The 18,694-nt window shown below is 40.2% G+C and overlaps 1 protein-coding gene across 1 annotated transcript; it reads right to left on the reverse strand.

Annotated features, from left to right (window-relative positions):
* Nucleotides 1-1,142: 1,142 nt before the first annotated feature.
* On the reverse strand, nucleotides 1,143-17,008 carry LOC118853082 (alcohol dehydrogenase class-3). Its single transcript, XM_036762984.1, has 9 exons — nucleotides 16,689-17,008; nucleotides 10,303-10,404; nucleotides 8,606-8,747; nucleotides 7,773-7,860; nucleotides 4,529-4,748; nucleotides 4,049-4,309; nucleotides 2,567-2,702; nucleotides 2,021-2,159; nucleotides 1,143-1,421 (listed from the first exon to the last, which is right to left on the reverse strand). The coding sequence occupies exons 1-9, from the start codon at nucleotides 16,698-16,700 to the stop codon at nucleotides 1,397-1,399; spliced, it is 1,125 nt and encodes a 374-aa protein (XP_036618879.1). The 5' UTR covers nucleotides 16,701-17,008; the 3' UTR covers nucleotides 1,143-1,396.
* Nucleotides 17,009-18,694: the final 1,686 nt, after the last annotated feature.

Here is an 18,694-nt window from a genome sequence, read left to right on the forward strand (position 1 = left end):
GCTCTAAACTGATGTTGTATTTTTGTTACCAATTTTATCTGTTTTTTTTCCCTTAGCAATGTCTCTCATTTTTATTGGGCCAGACGTAGGAATTGGCTTCATGACTTGGCTACTTTGCTCCCCTGAACTCACCTTTATTAAAAATGAAACTCATCATAGGATCACATAATCATAAAGGGACCTTCTAGGTTATTTAGTTCAGCCCTGCCATGACTTACTCAATAGCCAATACATTGGCAGAGGTAGGATGTGAACCCAGGATCTCCCAACTCCAAACCTAGTCTGCTTCATGGCACCCTTCCGTCTCCTCATTTGTAAAAGGGATCAGGATTGGGCTAATTTCCAAGGTCCTTTCTAAATTTAACACTCAATAGGCAGTTAGGTGGTACCATAGTGCACAGGGCAGCAGGAAGACCAGAGTTCAAATACAGCTTTAGATGTTTACTGCCTGTGGGATGCTGGGCAAGTCACTTGTTTGCCTCAGTTTTCTTATCTGTAAAATTGAGATAGTAATAGCACCTACCTTCCGGGATTGTTATGTGGATTAAATGAGATAATATTTATAAAGTACCTGGCATACAGTAAGTGCTATATAAATGCTATTATTATTAAATAGTAAGGGAGATACTAATTAATATTAATTAATTAATACTAATGGAGAGCTAATAGTAGGGAAAATTTTGTTTTAGTTCAGACCTATGACTTTGACAGTGTGGGTAACTCCCAGTATGAAAACACCCTCTGCTGACACAGATCAGCAATGTCAGGTGGCTAGATGGCAAAACAGATGGACCTGGAGTCAGGAAAACCAGAGTTCAAAGCCTGCCATAGACACTTACTAGCTATGTGACCCTGGACAAGTCACTTAACCTCTCTGTCTCAGTTTGCTAACCTACCTCTCAGGGCGGCTGTGAGGCTCAAATGAGATATTTGGAAAGTGCCCTATAAACCTTCAACTGCTACATAAATGCTAGTTATTACCATCATCATTATTACTATCTGCAACTTACAGTCTTAGAAAATTGCTGAAGGCACGGAAGCTAGCACATGTCAGTGGCAAAACTTGCAACTTCCAAGGCTGGCCTTCTACCCACTAGACCACAAAATCTCCTTCAGGCAAAACATGAAAAGAAAAACAAAGCTTTTCCATAGCAGTGTAGAAATCATTTTATCTCGAATCAACCTACAATTAGACCAGTAGCAATCTCTGTAGAGATTAGAAAGTAGATCTGTGATCCTACTGACATTCAACAGATACGTCATGAATCATATAAAACTATTATTCGAGATTAGAAAACTACAGCAGGAGGAAGTGCCGGTCAGTCTTTAGCTTCGTGTCTGTTAATACAGAGAGGCATAAGGAACTCAGAGATGATCCGCATTCTGCACTTGGGATTTACATCTTCAACACACTTCGAATGCTACAGAAAAGAAACAGGTCAGCGTTACTGACCAGAAATGAAAAATGTGCTCTCCCTTCTCCCAACACACACTAAGCTATTGAAACTGTCTCTAAAAGCCTTAGTATTATAGTTCATAAACTACTGACAATGAGAAAGGTTATTTCCATCCTCCCCCAAATACGGCAGAGAATGGCATGGAATAGAAGGTATTTTTGTTGCACGAAGATAAAAGATGTGGCTGATGTAGAACTCTGTTGGGTTAGCAACCTCTGAAGTCCATAGCACCACTGACTGGGTCAAGTGATGTCTGTGGGCGCTTGGTGGGGTGGGGGAAGGAGGAGAGGGCAGACAGAAGGTGACAATATTTTTAAAGGAATAGGAGGGCAAGGCACTTTCCTTACAGGCCAGCCAGGAGTGTATATCTATGCTTATTTTATCTACCCCTGTTTTATGCTCTTTATTTGTGGCAGTCAACATTGCTAATGTTTTCTTGAAATGGAGGATGATAGGGATAATAAGCTGTGATTTCCTCAGCCTATAGAAAATCCAGTAAAACACAACCCCCAAATTCTAAATGAATTACTGTATTTTGTGACCCAGCCAAGGGGAAAGTTTACCTCTTTCCTGAGTGCATCAACTCGAAGGCTTCATTAATTTGGTCAAAAGGCAGGTTGTGTGTCACAAATTCATCAACTTTGATCTTCTTTGACATGTATTCAGACACCAGCTTTGGGACGCTTTCTACACTCTTCCATCCTAAAAGTAACCAAAAGAAGTGAAATGATTGAGTTCAAGTTAACACCTGGATAGGTGGAAGATGGTCTGTGTCTACAGGCAGTAGGAAATAGATCACTTAGCCAGCAGAACATGGCTTTTCCTTTAAGGGACCTCAAGATTTAATAATCACAGAATCCTGGAACCTCAGAGGCAACCCATACCTGAACAAAAATCCCCTCTGTAACACTAATGATCAACAAGGGGTAAGCCAGTCTCCACTTTAAGACTCCTCTGGTTTTAAAACACTGTCTCCTGAGGCACAGTTCTAATTTTCTTATTGATCTGAAATCTGCTCCTCTGCAACTTTCACCTATTGGCTTTCTTTCTTCCCTTTGGGACTATCTTGCCATGGAAAGCACACAAAATGGAATCATGAAATGAATTACCTCCAAAGGCTGTCCCTTTCCACGTACGGCCTGTTACCAGCTGAAATGGACGAGTGGCGATCTCCTGACCAGAAGCAGCTACTCCAACGATGACACTGACTCCCCATCCTTTGTGGCAGGCTTCCAGGGCTGCTCGCTGGAGACCCAGAAGCAGACCCCAAGGAGAGTAGGAAATGAGAAGATACACACAGTGAGGGATTTCAGAAACTGACAGGAGTTGTATTTATGGGGTGGGGTGAGGGAGACCTCTATAGAAGAAGGTAAGGCTTTAAAAAAAAAATAAAAACAAACCTATTTTAAAAGACAAATAACCCTGCCTCCAAACCCATTAGCTATCCATTACTTTAAAATATAATTTCTCAACTCAAATGAATCTAACACTGGTTCACAATCCATAGCACTGAACTCTCATTGCAAATGGTATAAAAGTCTTTAAATTTTTAAATTGTATAAATTGTCTTTAAAAAGACAAAATAACAACAAAAAACCCTGAAAAACTCAACTAGCTTCTCTTCTACCTTTCTCATTTTAAAATTTTACCTTGAATCTCTAAAAGCTTGTCACTTATTCAATAAATATGTCAGAGACACTGAGATTAGCAAGAGTTTGGTGACTGTTCACAGGTTGTTTTTGTTTGTTCCTAGAATTTTCAATTCTGGCCCATCATATGTATGTACATATTTACATATATGCATACATATATGCACAAAATTTGTTTTGTGAAGTTTGGATTCAGACAAAGGGCTGCACTTCAGGACCAACAGGGCCACATGTGGCCTCAAGGTCTCAGGTTCCTCACCCCTTAATGAGTATTTCTACATTATATATTATTATCTTAATAAAGTTGCTGTTTGAGTCATTTTAGGCACAAGGAAATAAGTTTTTTTTACTATTCTTTCCTACTCCTTTATCATTTAGAGATTGTGGTTCAAATAATTTAAGTCTACTTAACTGTAATATGGGATTATCTTCTTATAAATCAGGGAAAGTTATCCTAAGCTAGTATTAATATATCAACTTTTTAACATATCAATATGATCCAGTACTTAGCAGAGTGCCTGGCACATAGTAGGTACTCAATGTTTATCAATCAATAATTAACAATAAAAAAACCAAAATAAAAATAAATAAATCATAAATAAATAGAACATAAATACAAAAATTTAAAATAATTAATAATTAATAATACATTAATAACAACATTTAAATAGCATCTTAAAGGATGCAAAATGCTTTATAAACATTGTCTAATTTGAGCCCAAGAGACAGGTACCACAGTTATGGTTATCCCCATTTTATCAACAAAGCCAGAAGATTAAGAGACTTGCCCAAGATTACACAGAAAATGTTGGAGGAGGGACCTAGCTCACTTGAAGTCTGATGCTACTAGTCTGCTGTCTGTATCATTAATCGAGGAAGCAACATAAAAACAAACAAAAACCTCACTACCATATGAAACTGAATGAAGCTAAGTATACTTACCATGACACCAACATTACCGATACACTCAAAAGAAAAGTCCACTCCACCATCGGTCATTTCCACCAGCACTTCCTGGATTGGCTTCTTGAAATCTTGAGGGTTAATACATTCGGTGACTCCAAACTCCTTGGCCTTTGCAAATTTGTCTTTGTTGATGTCTACCCCAATGATGCGGGATGCCCCTGCCACCTTGCAGCCCATGATCACAGCCAAGCCAACACCTCCCAGGCCAAAGACAGCACATGTAGAGCCAGGCTCCACCTAGAAGGACAAGAGATCCTGTGAGAGCCCAATCCCCTGGGCAAATACATTTAAACCACTGGCTTTTAAAACAAACCAAGCCAACTTACTCTCTATAGATGAGCACAGTGAACGGCCTCAATGGGATATATCTCCTTTAAAATGCTAGGCCAAGTACAAAATTGACCAGGCTAACCGTAATTTTTTTTTGTGAGAAATTAAGATGGACCAGCCTCTCACCTTGGCAGTGTTGATAGCGGCACCATATCCAGTTGAAATGCCACAACCCAGGAGGCAGACTTTATCCAGGGGTGCTAAAGGATCAATTTTAGTCAAAGAAATATCAGCCACAACTGTGTATTCGGAAAATGTGCTGGTCCCCATGAAATGAAAAATTTGCTTTCCTTTGCAGGTAAATCGGCTTGTACTATCAGGCATCAATCCTTTCCCTTGGGTGACTCTAAAGGAAAGAAAAAGAGAAAATAAAGGATAAAGCAGAGTTTCATAAAATCCACATGACAGTGGGGAAAAAAAATTAAGAAAGATTTGTAAAACCATGGAAACTTCGGATTTAGAAAGAAACCTGTCATCTTGTCCGTTGCCCTCATTTTATATATATTATTTATATCACATATATATTATATATTTTTAAAATTTTATTTAATTTTATTTATTTTATGATTATATGTTATTTATATATTATATTTTATCTGAGGCCAAAAAGGGTTAAGTAACTGTAGGATCTCAGCTATTCAGTGACTGAAATGGGAACAGAATCCAAGTCTCTGACTTGTCAACGGTCTCTTTCACTCCAAGAAGAGCATGACTGAAGTCAATCTTCCAAAATAGTAACTAATTCTAACTCACAATACAGAGAATCATAAGCATGAGATATACCGCACTCTAAAGGAAACTTAGAAAAAATACAGAACTTCACAATCTGACAAGCATTTACTGAGCACCTACTCTGTACCAGGCATTATTCTAGACGTTGGGCATACAAAGACAAAAAAAGAGCAGTCCTTGTCCCTTGCCCTCAAGGTGGAAGATGAAATATTATGTATGGAGAATAGCAAAGTTGTCCAGTTTGCCTAGAATGCAGAGTGTGTAAGGGTCAATGAAGGGAAATTAATCTGGAAAGACAGACTGGAGCTAGGTTGTGATGGGTGTTATTTTCTAATAGTATGTTATTCTTTTCAAAACCTGTCACGAGTTTGAGGGACTCAGATAATTTCCACTGATCGTTTCGATACTTCATGTTAGTGTCATTGGAAGTCATTAGAATGGAAGCTTCTTGATGGCAGGGCTGTTGTTGCCTTTTTTTGTATCCTTTGTATTCCCAGCACTTAGTCTCTGATTGCAGAAAGCAATTAATAAACGCCTGTTGGTTGTCTGACAATGGTTTGCTCAAAACATCAAATGACAACGACAACAAAGCAAAACAGATAACCCGCATTTGATAAATTTCCACTTGAAATAAGATTAGGAATAAAAGACCTAGTGGGGAAGCCAGGTAGCAGCTCCCCTGCCGTAAGCTGTTTAAGGGCAGAGACTGGTTTTGCCAAAGGCCCAGCACACAGGGCTTTACTTGTTGATGACTGGATGACTCATGGTTATGGATCATGCAGGTTATAACATCTAAGCCCCAATTTCTTCAACGGTAAAATAAATATGATTAATCTTGTCTTAAATGAGATTCTTAAGCAGAAGGTCATAGAGAATATACAAAAGATATAATTATAAAATAAAACATAAAAGACATTAAAATAAGACATGTCATTATTCTTGTCTCAGATAAGATCCTTAAATAAGACCATAGAGAATATACTTTTTAATTATTTACTTTTATAGTCTCATATTTATTATATACTTTATATTTAATTTATATTCTCTGTGGTCTTTTATTTAAAAAACTTATCTGAGACAAGAATAATTACATCTGCTTTAGTTTCTTATTTTATAGTTGTTTTATAATACATAAGATTTTAACATTATTTATATACGATTTGTTATTATATTTTATATCATATATGTATAATTATATATCCACATCCTTATATATATATTTTTTGTTATTTATTTTTAATAAGATTTTATTTGTATATAATTTATATAAGATTTTGACCAGACTTTCTTCTTAAACAGCTCCAGGAAATCAAGATAATTAACAGAAGCACGTATTGTTAGGGTCTATAAGAAACTAGGCTATGGTTGAATAAATGGAAATGGAATGTTAATACTGTAGTTTGTGATCCCTAGCAGCTAAAATGGGGTGAGTATGGCAAAAATTCTGTAGGCTGATGAAATTTTTGCAGGACAAGTCTGGAAATTATCTGTTAAAATAATAAAGATTTCCTTTTCTTTTGCTCTGTGGTTTCCGAGAAGGGAAATTATTTTGCCCATTATAAAACAGAAGAGAGAAAGTGTTGTGGAGTAGTCTAAAAGCCAGCCTCCAGTCAAGATGACCTGAGTTCAGGCGCCCCTCTGACATACACAGGTTGTGTGAAGTCACTTAATTTGTTTCCCAGGCAACTCTCTAGAACTAAAGCAGCTTGGGGGCGCCACAGTGCATAGAGCGCTGAGTCTGAAGTCAGGAACAACAGAGTTCAAATCTGGCATCACTCCCTAGCTGTGTGACCCTGGACAAAGTCACTTAACATCTGTTTGTCTAAGTTTCCTCATCTGTAAAATAGGGATTACCTGCAAGGACTGCTGTAATGATTTAATTAGATAATAACTGTAAGGTGCTTAGCAAGTGTCTGATACATAGTGACAGATAAATATTATTGTCAGACAAGGGTCCTTAACCAGGGGTTTACGGCACCCCAAGGAGTCTATGGACAGATTTCAGAGAGTCAGTGAACTTAAATGGGAAAAACGATTGTCTTTATTTCAATATAATTAAAAAGTAATCTTCTGTATCTTTTTTTTTTGGAGGTGGTTAAGTGACTTGCCCAGCATCACACAGCTAGTAAGTGTCTGAGGCTAGATTTGAACCCAGATCCTCCTAACTCCAGGGCTGGTGCTCTATCCACTGTGCCACCTAGCAGCCCGTTTATGTATCTTATTTTATGCATATAAAAACATCATTCTGAGAAGGGCTCCATAGGGCTCCCTGGAGTGCCAAGGGGTTCATGACATACAAAAGGTTAAGAACCCTTTCCCTATGACTACAACCAGCTCAGAGCAGTGCTGATTCACACTGGTAGAAGTTTCCTCATAAAGATAGTTGAAATCACAGGTCTTGACCATAAAGAGTAACAAATAAAATCAATCTAGCTAAATTTCTAAAATTTGTCAATGGACGAAAAACCTAGTAAGAGACAAATTTCAGTTCAGATAAATCTTAGAACAAAATTATCACAGTTCACTAAATAGTCACAGCTATTGAACAGGAAATTAATTTAAAAAAGCAAATGGTCCTTGCTAGGTGATTTTTGTGCATTCATTAAAAAAAATATACATAAACTGCAATGATACCAACCTGATCTTCTGGCAAAGGTTTGTTTTAGGATTCTTGCAAAATTTGCATTCTCCACACTGTGGGACGTAAAGCGGAATGACAGTGTCACCTGGGAAACACATGGAAACAGTAATCACTTTTAGCAGAGAGATTCCATTTCTTAATATAAAAAGATCTTGCAACTGTTACTGAAAGTATAAAAAGTATTCTTGTTTCAACGTGTCATTTGATTTGGGCTGGAGAAAAGGAGCCAAGACCTGCCCTGGAGTCAGGAGGACCCGAATTCAAATCCAGCCTCAGATACTTGATACTTACTAGCTATGTGACCTTGGGCAAGTCATTTAACCCAGACTGCCTTGCGAGAAAAAGAAAAAGTAAAAGAAAAAAAAGGACAAAGTCAAGACTAACAATATTAACTACTCAATATGCAACATAACCTTTCTCTTCCTCCTCTTTCTCCTCCCATGTACCAAGTGTCCTGTTTTTTTTTTTTATCTCGGTGATAATCCCAGGACAGAGACTCCAGAACAGTGAGGGCAAAATTTTAACTTTGGTAAAGTACTTTTTTTTAAAAATCAGCTATTAATAGCTATTATCAGCTATAAATCAGTTCTTAACTGAGAACAATCTGGAACAAAACTGGTTTAGGGTCTTCGAATGCTTTCAGAGAAGCAGTGGCCTATGAAATCAGAGAACAAAAAGCCTTGCATTTGCCAAATGAGAAGTGAGATCAATCTTGACAAGTCACTGAGCAGGCAATCTCCTGATCAATGAATGATACTGGCAGCTGATCAGAAAAGTGATTTTCTTATAGTAATGAGCACAGGAATTCAAGTGTCCAATCGGGAGCCTACCTGCTTGAAATTTAGTTACTCCTTCGCCAACACTCTCCACAATTCCAGCGCCTTCATGTCCCAAAATCACTGGAAAACACCCTTCTGGATCTGCCCCACTCAGGGTATAGGCATCAGTATGGCAAACAGCAGTGGCAAGAATCTATTAGGGTATTCAGAGAAACAGAATGCAGGTGAATCTTTGCATGCGTATAGGCAACTCAGAATACATATAAGGATACGTGCTGTCGCCTTTATTTTTGTTAGGACTATATATTTCGGGTTGGAAAGGCCTTTACTGGAGATTAAATCCAACCCCCTCATTTTATAGATGAAGAAATGGAAGCTTGGAGTGGTCAAGGTCATATGAGTGATAAGTAGCTGGTTTTCAAATGGAACCACGATATCATGTTGCCCGTTTCCCCTGATTTCTATCAAGAAATCTCTTCCTTCAAGACAGGGACTATTTAATTTTTTCTTTCTATCTCCAGAGCCTTAATACAGTTCCTGGAAGATAGCAGACCTTTAATAAATGCTTATTTAATTAATTTTAGTGATACATACACTATAACATTGAGAGAAGCGATAATTTTTCTGTTGTATTAATAACCAATTATTAAATTAGGATTAACTTGGGATCTATTTCTTCATTCTGGGACCAGTCCCAGTAGGTCATTTAGACAGTCTCCGAAGGACAAGGCTGATAGAGGAGATTGGCCTAATCTTTGGGGTACATGCTTCATGATCTTGGGTGGACCCTACCAAACTAAGAGACCTTACTTTTGTTTATAGTGTAAACAGAATCTAATCTAGGTGCATTCTAGCTCTAAAGCACTGAGCCCATGGCCTTGTACCCCTCCACTGCAGTCTAGGGGAACTCAGTTTATGAGGGAGCAAACCAACCAGAGTGGTCTGGATAGAGATGGATTCCCTTGTCCAGACTGCAGGAGGCAGCTGAGTCCCATGATTAAGCCACGTCCTCAGCAAGAGCAGTTGAAGGCTTTCAGCCTGCCCCTCATTTGAAAGTCCACCTACTCATTAATTATTCATAAATCAGGGTTGATTTTTACCTGTAAGGAGCACCTCCCCTTTCTAAGGGTATTTAAACATTTAGTGATCTCCACGGTTTTGTCTTTGGTTACCATGAGAGACCACTAACCATCTACTGATTACCAGATAGCCTAATTAATAAATTGATTATTAATTACCCAGAAACTGTCTCTCAGGCTTTTCATTTGTCTCAACATGTCTGTTATCTGACATAACTTTATGGCAGAACACGATGAGACAGCAGCTGGGGCCAATGATTGCACACATGATGATTTTCAGTATTATAAAGGCACTTGTGCCTTGGGGAAGGGCCAGCTTGTTCCCTCCTCACTGGCTGTCTGTTCTGACTTCAGAGAATGACATTTTTCTTACAACCACCATGAGAAATAAGTCAGCTGTAAGAAGCTGGTATGCCAAGTGGGTAGATTCAACCAGACCAAGCCCAGAGGAGGCCTAAAAGAGGCAGAAGCCAATGCTTCATGGGAAGAAAAAGGGGAAAAAACCAAGTGGCTACAAAACCACATTCCCAAAGTAAGTCACTTTCCTTGATTTATCTCCACTCCTGTCCTATAGGAAGGGTTCTCTGAAGAGCTCCTGACTCAAATCACTTATCCCAGAGAACCTGGACTATGGATCAAACTTTGCCAGTAACTCAGATGCAGAATTACCTTAACTCGAACTTCATGAGCTTTTGGTGGTGCAACTTCGATTTCCTCTATAGAAAGAGGTTTGCCAGCCTCCCAAGCCACAGCAGCCTTGCACTTTATAATCTAGAGTAAGGAAGAAAAGGCAAGCTTTTATTCTCTTGAGTAAGTCACTCTTATGGGAAATAACCAATGGAGGTTCTGGAGAAGACTTTAAAAAATTCCACTTGCTTTACAGAGAAGTGAGAGACTACTAGGAGAGAACTGTTTTTTTCCTTTGTTCTCCAAAAGCACCATGACACCAGGAAGGTGATGTTTTGACTTGAAAGTGAAGCAGAGCTGTACAAAGTCATCAGCCTTACTCTATGCTCTGGAGCCATCTGGATCCAGTGTCAAGACATAGATTGGGACAACTGGAGATGGCTCCAGATGCAGTGGGAGACCTTGACCTTTCTAAGCTAAGATCTTTCCCAGGTCTCAGTTTGTTAGAGGCAGCACTCATTCAGTGATTAAGGCTAGGTAAGAAATGAGGTTAAAGATGGCTTCTTTTATTTTACATAGTACCAGATGAGGTTTGTGTATTGATGTTTGTCTTTGTTACAAAGGAGCGTTCAATCTGGTAGGAAATTATTTTGAAGTAAAGACAAAAGGCTTCAAGAAAATACATTTCAAAAACCCAGAACCACTCTGATGCATTTGGAGATTACTGTTAATTGCCTAAGAATAGTAATCCTCAGAAAATAAACCACAGATTCACGAATAATCTGGACATCACCGAATAAAGAAAAAAATAAAGAATAAAGAATAGGGGAAAAAGAAATAAAGTAAACAAAGACTAAAGAAAAAGCAAGTAAGCTCTGATGGTCAGCTTATCAGCAAATGGAAAAATCTTTTGATGAAGTTTTTAGTAAAACAGAAATTTAAGTATTAAATCTGACAGTTCAGCAAAGGATTTAGATACTCATGTTAGGATTCTTAGGATGTATGCCTCAAAGCAAAATCCCAGAGGAAGATTTCTGAATGCCTGCCTATAAACAACTGTGTCTGGGGACAAGTATAACAGCACACACAAATATGCTTCCAAAACATAACATGAATTGTTTACTGCATATCCAAAGCAAAGACCACGCCAAGCACTGGAAACCCATGGCTACTAACTCTATGTGGTATCTAAGCTATACTTCCTCTCCAATCAAAATAACACTACCATTGCTTCAAAAGAGCCTGACTACTCTTAAGATTGCAATCACCATTCTAGTGACTTCTCATATTGAAAGTCCTTTCTCTGGTCACTACTACCTGATAAGTGTTGTGTTCCCTCTACTTAATATAATGAAAGCTCCTAAGGGGTACGGGCTGTTTCATTTTCAATTTGTATCCCTGGCACTTAACACAGTACCCAGCCCATAGTAACCACTTACTAAATGCTTTTCCATTTAGTTCATTGATTTTGCATTCAACCTACGCAGCTGTGATTATCAGAATGGTTCCACGTAAACACAAGGCTTCCGCTTGGCTGACAGGGGATCATATAACCATTGGTAGAAACCTAATCTTGAGAAGGTTGCGAATTCTTCCTCCATTGTCCAGGAGTTTCCAAAACTTTAGACAGAGGTTCCTAAACTTATTTGGCCTACCACCCCCTTTAAAAAAATTACTGGGCACCCCCTCTGGAAATCTACTTTCTTAACCCTTTAATGGTTTTAAAAAAATTTGCATCATTTCAAAAAATATAAAATTTAAAAAAAAAGATGCATCTTAAATTTAATAATTTATTATAAATTTGTTTTTTTTTTCTGCACTGAAATGATGGTGATACAATATTATGTCGTGTAACTGTATAGCCACAGTATTGTAAACAAGTGTACATATTCCTGCCCATGAATGCTGGTCTTCCTGACAATACATGGCACCTGCCTGCCAACACTTGCTTGTTAAGGCCTATTCCCAGACTTAATCACCGATTGGTTATAACTTGCATCTTGTGTGTTTCTTTGGAAAATAATGTACTCACTATGACTTTAACTCTGTTATACAACCGATGAAGCATGTATGAAGTTTTTCAAAAAATTTTCTTACCTTCTCTTCTTTCCTTATGCTTCTATTGTTCCCTTATTTTTATTCAATGCCCCCAATTGCACCTGAGGCTACTACCAACTCCCTTGGATCTGTCTAGTGCCGCATGCCCCCCCCCCCCCCATTACCCATTTTGGGAACCTATGTTTAGAACAAGAAACAAAAGCAGCAAGAAAAAGTGAGTTTCCAAGGCAGGTACTTTTGGGTGTTTTCTCTCCTTTAGGGCAGTCATTGGTACATGGTTTAAGAATTCATTCACGGAAACCTAAAAAGCACAAAATTCAGACTTTACTTGTCACCTTTGCCCAGAATTTAAGCTTTCTATCTACCTTTGCCTCTCAAAAGGGCTTCACTTCTTTCTCCTCAATGATGTTAATTTTAGGAAAATAAATACACTATCTTAAGTCTATAGGAATGTTCAGGACTTCAATATTTGGGACACTGTGCCCACCTATAAGTCAAGTTAGTCCATCTTCCTTCCCCAATCCTGACCTTAGAGTAGGCTGGTCCAAATTATACATTGATCTTCCCCATTGCTCCTTTGTCTTATCCTGGCTCATGTTTTGTTATATTTCAGCCCTGAGTTATCCCTATCATGTGCTTTCTTGGTACTGCTGAATAATATTGGAGGTTATCTGACCTGATTGTGTCCATTACAAATGTATCAATAAGTACATTGGTAATGTACAAATATTTTGTACTTATTTATATAACCACTGTATTTTCCTCCAGTAGAATGTAAGTTTGTCAATTAAGAACTATCTTTGTACCCCCATGCTTGGCACAGTGCCTGGCACACAGTAGGTACTTTATAAATTTTTGCAGAATGAATTAAAAGAGGAATGAATGTCAACTTATAAAGTTTTTTTAAAAATAATTTTTGAGTGACTGTTTTCAAAACAGAAGTCACTTACCTTTTCTTCCAAAACTATTCCTTTTCTAAACTTCCTTATTTCTTTTTAGCCTGAGTTCCTTTAATTTCTTTTGTAAATAGTATTTTATTTTTTCCAATTACATGTAAAGACAGTTTTCAACATTCATTTTTTATAAGATTTTGCAAGCTTCCCAATTTCTAAAGAAATCACTGCCAAGTTCATGACCTTGCCTCCTCACTCTCACTGACCTCACATATCCAATGGGTTGCCACATCTTGCTCTATCTGATGCCTTCTCTCTATTCGCAGAGCTACCACCCTAGTTCAGGACCTCATGCCCTCTCCTCTATAGACTACTGCAACAGCCAATCCTAACTGCTCTGACAAAGTGATTTTTTTCTTAAGCACAGATCTGACCATGTCACTCCCTTACTCAAGCTCCAGTGCTTACTGATATACTAGGATAAAATATTAACTAACTGCTCTGTTTGGCTGACTGCTTTCCAGCTTTATTATACATGGCACTTTCTGCATTTTATGGTCTAGGTAAACTGGCCTCCTAGATCTCCCACGTTCCATTTTTCTCCCTGCCTTTAAGCTGGATGTCTCAGTACCTGGAATGCAATCCCTCCTCTCCTCTGCTTTAAAGAATCCCTCTTTTTCTTCAGGATATGCTCATGTAGTGTCTTTGAAATGAAGCCTTTCCTGATCCCAACTGCTAGTGGCCTCCCTCCCAAACACACCTCTCTGGATGTAAGCTTCTTAACCGTAACTAAGGGTTACTTCATTCTTTTTATTCAGCGCCTGGAAAACAGAAGGCCTTAATGAATTCTGGTTGGTTGTTTATGAAATACTTTAGAAAATCAGCAACTTGAGAGATCCAACACAGATTGTTAACAGTTTAATTATCTTATTCTTGTCTCTTTTGGCCTGACCATTGTAAGATATCTAGGTTTCTGGATACCTGTGAGTGGGATGAATGAAAGTCTCTCATTTAAGGAAAAGGATACTTAATATTTTAGCTCCCATAACGCCTGAACTATATCTTTAAGTTTAAGAATTAAACCCCCACCCCTTCCCCTGCTTAAACTTGCACATACACCATATATCCACATCCTGCATACACATACGGTGAGTATGCCTGTAACAGCTATTAGTTTGAGGTTAAGGTGTTAGATTAAGAATCTTTCCTTGTTTCAAGAATGTGAGGCCAACTACCACCCCCCCCCACCCCCCACGGATGGGGACAGAGGTCCAGGGGGTTTTGGGGGCTTCTTAGAATTGTTTTTGTAAGGGGGTTTTGGGGGGACCCTTTAAGGGGTATATAAACTGACTGTCTGCCTTCTGAAACTTGCCTCCCCACCCCAGACCATTCTGGAGTGGGCGATGCCCAATTCTAGCCCGAGACTTGCAAATAAAGCCTCTGTCTTTACCTTGAGAAACCTTTGATTGTTATTTCATTTTGGGGGATTATTGTCCCACACACCTGGATAACTTCTTTGTTTCTAAAAGTGAACTAGGAATCACAGTAGGCTCCTCCCAAAATTTAGCTGCTGGTGCCACCGTTTGAAACGAATTCAACTTAGCACAGACAATGTACTCCATCACGCACTGACTAGGCAGATGATGACAAAAAATTAAATGGGCCCTACCCTAAAGAAGAATTCAATGAGATGAACTCCAGGACTGATGCATATATGCCAATCCTTTTAGTCTTATGATTTAGAGTCACAGAGTTTTGGGCCCTGAAGGGCTCTTCAAGGGGGTATGGGAACATAGTGACTATCTCTCATTTTATTGAAACTGAAGTCCTAAGATGGGACAACCTGTCCAAAATCATATAACTGATTAATGGCAGACTTGAACTAAAGCCAACCTCTACTTTTTTTTTTGTTTCGGCAGGGCAATTGGGGTTAAGTGACTTGCCCAAGGTCACACAGCTAGTACATGTGTCAAGTGTCTGAGGCCGCATTTGAACTCAGGTCCTCCTGACTCCAGGGCCGGTGCTCTACTCACTGCGCCACCTAGGTGCCCCTCTACTTATTCTTGATCCAGACCTTGGGGGTTTAAGTCATCTGAGACCTCACCAGGGTTGAAGCAAAACCCCTTTCCCTAAGGACACCTAGCCACTATGCTTGGATGCTGATGACCTGGGTTCAAGTCCCATCCAGTGCTGAGTAAGCAAAATCACTTAGCCAGTGTCCTCCTTTGCTAAACGGCTCAAAGGTTCATTGATTCAGAATTGGACCTTGGAATGTCTAGTTCAACCTCCACATTTTACCTACAAGAAACTGGAGCCCAGAGATGCTCAAGGTTGCTCAGAGGAGGGCCTTTCAATACACATGCTTTGATGCCAAATCCGGTGATTTTTCTATCATACTATTCTCAGGACTGTAACTTTGGAGCCGGAAGGTCGGAGGTTTCTAATACCTTAAAGGAGAGGATGATATACATTACCTTGCCCCGCAATGGCTATTGTGAGAGGTCTTTAGAATTATAAGGCCCTAAAGAAATCTCGGCTATTATTACTAGTGACAAGCTCTGGAATTTAAAACCCTTCATGATCCGGCTCCACTCTTGGGAATGAAGATTCAGAGCTGGAAGGGACTTTATATATCATCTAGTTCTAGGCCCCCCATTTTACAGATGAAGAAACTGAAGCTTGGAGGAGAGGTTAAGTAACTTGCCCAAGGTGCAGAGGCAGGTTTTGAACTTGGATCTGTGGACTCCAAAGTCAGGACTATTTCTACTGCACAATATAATTTATCACACGATTCTCCTTCCAGACAAACTGGCCCAGTAGTTGTTCCTCATAAACATTACTCCTACTTTTGAGGCTTCCTAACAGGTATCCCTCCTAGGCTTCTCTTCTTACGTTTGCCTCTCGGGAGATTAGGCCTTTTCTGAGCCCCCAGATAGGGCTGCAGTCCCTTTGAATATTTCCTAGTTTCTTGCATTCCTATTTGCTATTTTCACTTCCCTCCATAAGCTCCTGAAAACAAAGACTGCTGTATCACCAACACTTAAAAAACGCTTGTGGACTGAGGCACTCAGTAGGCGCTTAATGAGTGCTCAATCTCTAGCTACTGTTCCATCTTGTTTCCTGGAAAGGCAGAAACTATGTAGCAAGTTCGATTTCCTTTCCGCTGGCTTTGCAATATTTTGCACATTATCGCCACTTCAGTAGCTCGTCCAGACCATTTTGAGCATCCCTGGTGTGCATGGCTCCCTAGGTCCCCAGGCGGGAAGCCGCAGCCGGGAAGCGCTCCCGGCCCCCGCCCGCAGCCCCTTTCCTTGCGTCCCGTGGCCTACTCCCCCATGCACAACAAGCAGCCAGGACAAAGGTCAGCCGGGGCCTGCAGCCGCTTTGCGCTCGCTGGCTCGCGCATGCAGCGGCCTCCCGGGAACGTTCCACGCATCCTTGGCCCTCTCCGGACAGCCCCGCTGTAGACCGCGTTACCTGGCCCGCCATGTCCTCCCACCTTCCGCGCTGCAGAGCAGAGACAGACGACCTGGCTAGCGGCCGAACTCTGAGGGGCCAAGGCCGTGCGTGCCCCGCCGCAGCACCGCCCCCCGCGCAGCGTGCAGGCCGGCTCTCTCCTCCCCTTCCTGCCGCTCTTGGGGACGGGGTGAGCCGGCCTACGGGCTGCTTTCCCTGCCTGTGGGAGGAGAACGAGGATCGTGAGATGTGATCTCCAGGGTTGGGTCACCCGTGTGATTATTCTGTTTATGCAACAGAGACCGAGTGAAATGCGCAGCCTTGGGGCCCGGGCAGTAGGGCATCAGACGAGTGCCCCACCTTCTCTTTGCAAAAGCCAAGCCTGTTTCCGGGGGAGGGATTTATTCACTTACGGCCTGTGGGGACCCGTAAATAAAAGAGCGTCGGTTGGTGCATAGGTAATTTTCTCCAAATCGAAAGGCGATGCCTCTTTTCTCTGGTGGAAAGGTGACTGTGATGCAACAGTTGGCCTCCGGGTAACTCCGCCAGCCCTTCAACCTACGGCCGACTTTAGGAGAAAGTGTTTATTGTAGGAGAAAATTTCCAGACTTTATGTAGTGAATCCTGAAAAAAAGAAAAAGAGGCATCCTCCTTTTCGTAAAAGTTTGGGCCAATAATTTTATTTGTTCATATTTCATTCAAACAAAATTAATAATTTATTACATTTTATGATAGAAAGAATGGGGAGACACTGAGCATACCCCCCCTCCCCAGCTACAAATCCCTTTCAGTATTCTTAGTGTGATGTGCTGCCCCCAGTAATTAGTACCCCAGTTCCATATAACCAATTAACACCAATTAGCGTTTACAAAAGGATGTTTACTGAGCAGATAGCACAAGAACAGAAGCACAAGTTAATAAAAATGACGCCTGTCACAGGAGCAGAGAGTTATAGGTTATCTAGTTTAATGGCTTCATTTTACATTTGAAGAAACTGAGACCCAGAGAGGTTAAGGATCATGCCCGCTGTCACCCAAGTAGCAATTGGCAGTCCAGATCAGACACCAGCCCTCCTGACTCCAAAGCCAGCACTGTCTACTACTCTGTCTCCCAAAGGTTAAGAACAATCAATCAATCCACAATCATTATTCATTAGGAACTTAGTACTGGATGTGCCTGCTTTTTGTGCTGGGCACTGGGCATAAAGACAAAGAAACCAAAGTCTCCCCGCAGGAGCTTACATTCTAGAGGGGTATCCTGTGGTTGAGCTCATCTGTGATTGGCATTGAACAAATCCATCTTGCTAATCCACGTGTACAGTGTATGCTAAAACTAACCTTTTTCTCCCAGCTTTTGGTGACTGGTTGGTTGGTGGTTGTCTTTCATTCTCCAAGGACACCAAAATGACCTCACTGAGTTGGAGTCGAGGCACAATGTGTTCAACTGTGGCTGATCAGACCAATATGAGCTCAGAAGGCTCTACCACAGGTAGAGGACAAATAGTCTGTGTGAACATTTGGAGTGGAGATGGCTCTAAATTTGCACATCTCACCTTTCTTTTGAGCTACTGCAATTCTACTGCACTCAGAGCACAGTGCCTTCTTTGATGCAGTCACGCCATGCTGGGAGGTCCTGTGCCAGTGTCTCCTATGTTACTCAATAGATTCCAAAGTTCTTCAGAGAGACCTCAAGAATGTCCTTGTATCGATTCTTCTGACCACCGTGTGAGCGCTTGCCTTGTGTGAGTTCTCCCTAAAATAGTATTTTAGGCAAATTTAAAATTTGGCATTGGAACAATATTAAAGACCTCGGTCAGTTCCACTGACATTTGGTGACTCTAAAGTTTTACATATTTAAAATAACATAAAGATTCCTATAATAAATTTTCGTTAAAGTTTTCTTAAAATGAATTTATATTCCATAGAATGCTACAACGATTACATATAAAAACAGATACAAAATATATGCAAAATAATACAAAGTAATTTGTAGGAGGGTGGAGAACAGCAGGTTAGGGAAGAGAGGAG

The sequence above is a fragment of the Trichosurus vulpecula genome, chromosome 6 (genome assembly GCF_011100635.1).
Source record: "Trichosurus vulpecula isolate mTriVul1 chromosome 6, mTriVul1.pri, whole genome shotgun sequence".
Lineage (NCBI taxonomy): Eukaryota > Metazoa > Chordata > Mammalia > Diprotodontia > Phalangeridae > Trichosurus > Trichosurus vulpecula.

Bases quoted from the DNA above. Each gene is read 5' to 3' on its own strand.
- LOC118853082 (XM_036762984.1), bottom strand. The intron at 7,861-8,605 runs GTAGGCTCCCGA...TGTGTTTCCCAG, and splicing joins AGTAACTAAATTTCAAGCAG to GTGACACTGTCATTCCGCTT. The intron at 2,160-2,566 runs GTAATTCATTTC...GGTTACTTTTAG, and splicing joins GAAAGGGACAGCCTTTGGAG to GATGGAAGAGTGTAGAAAGC.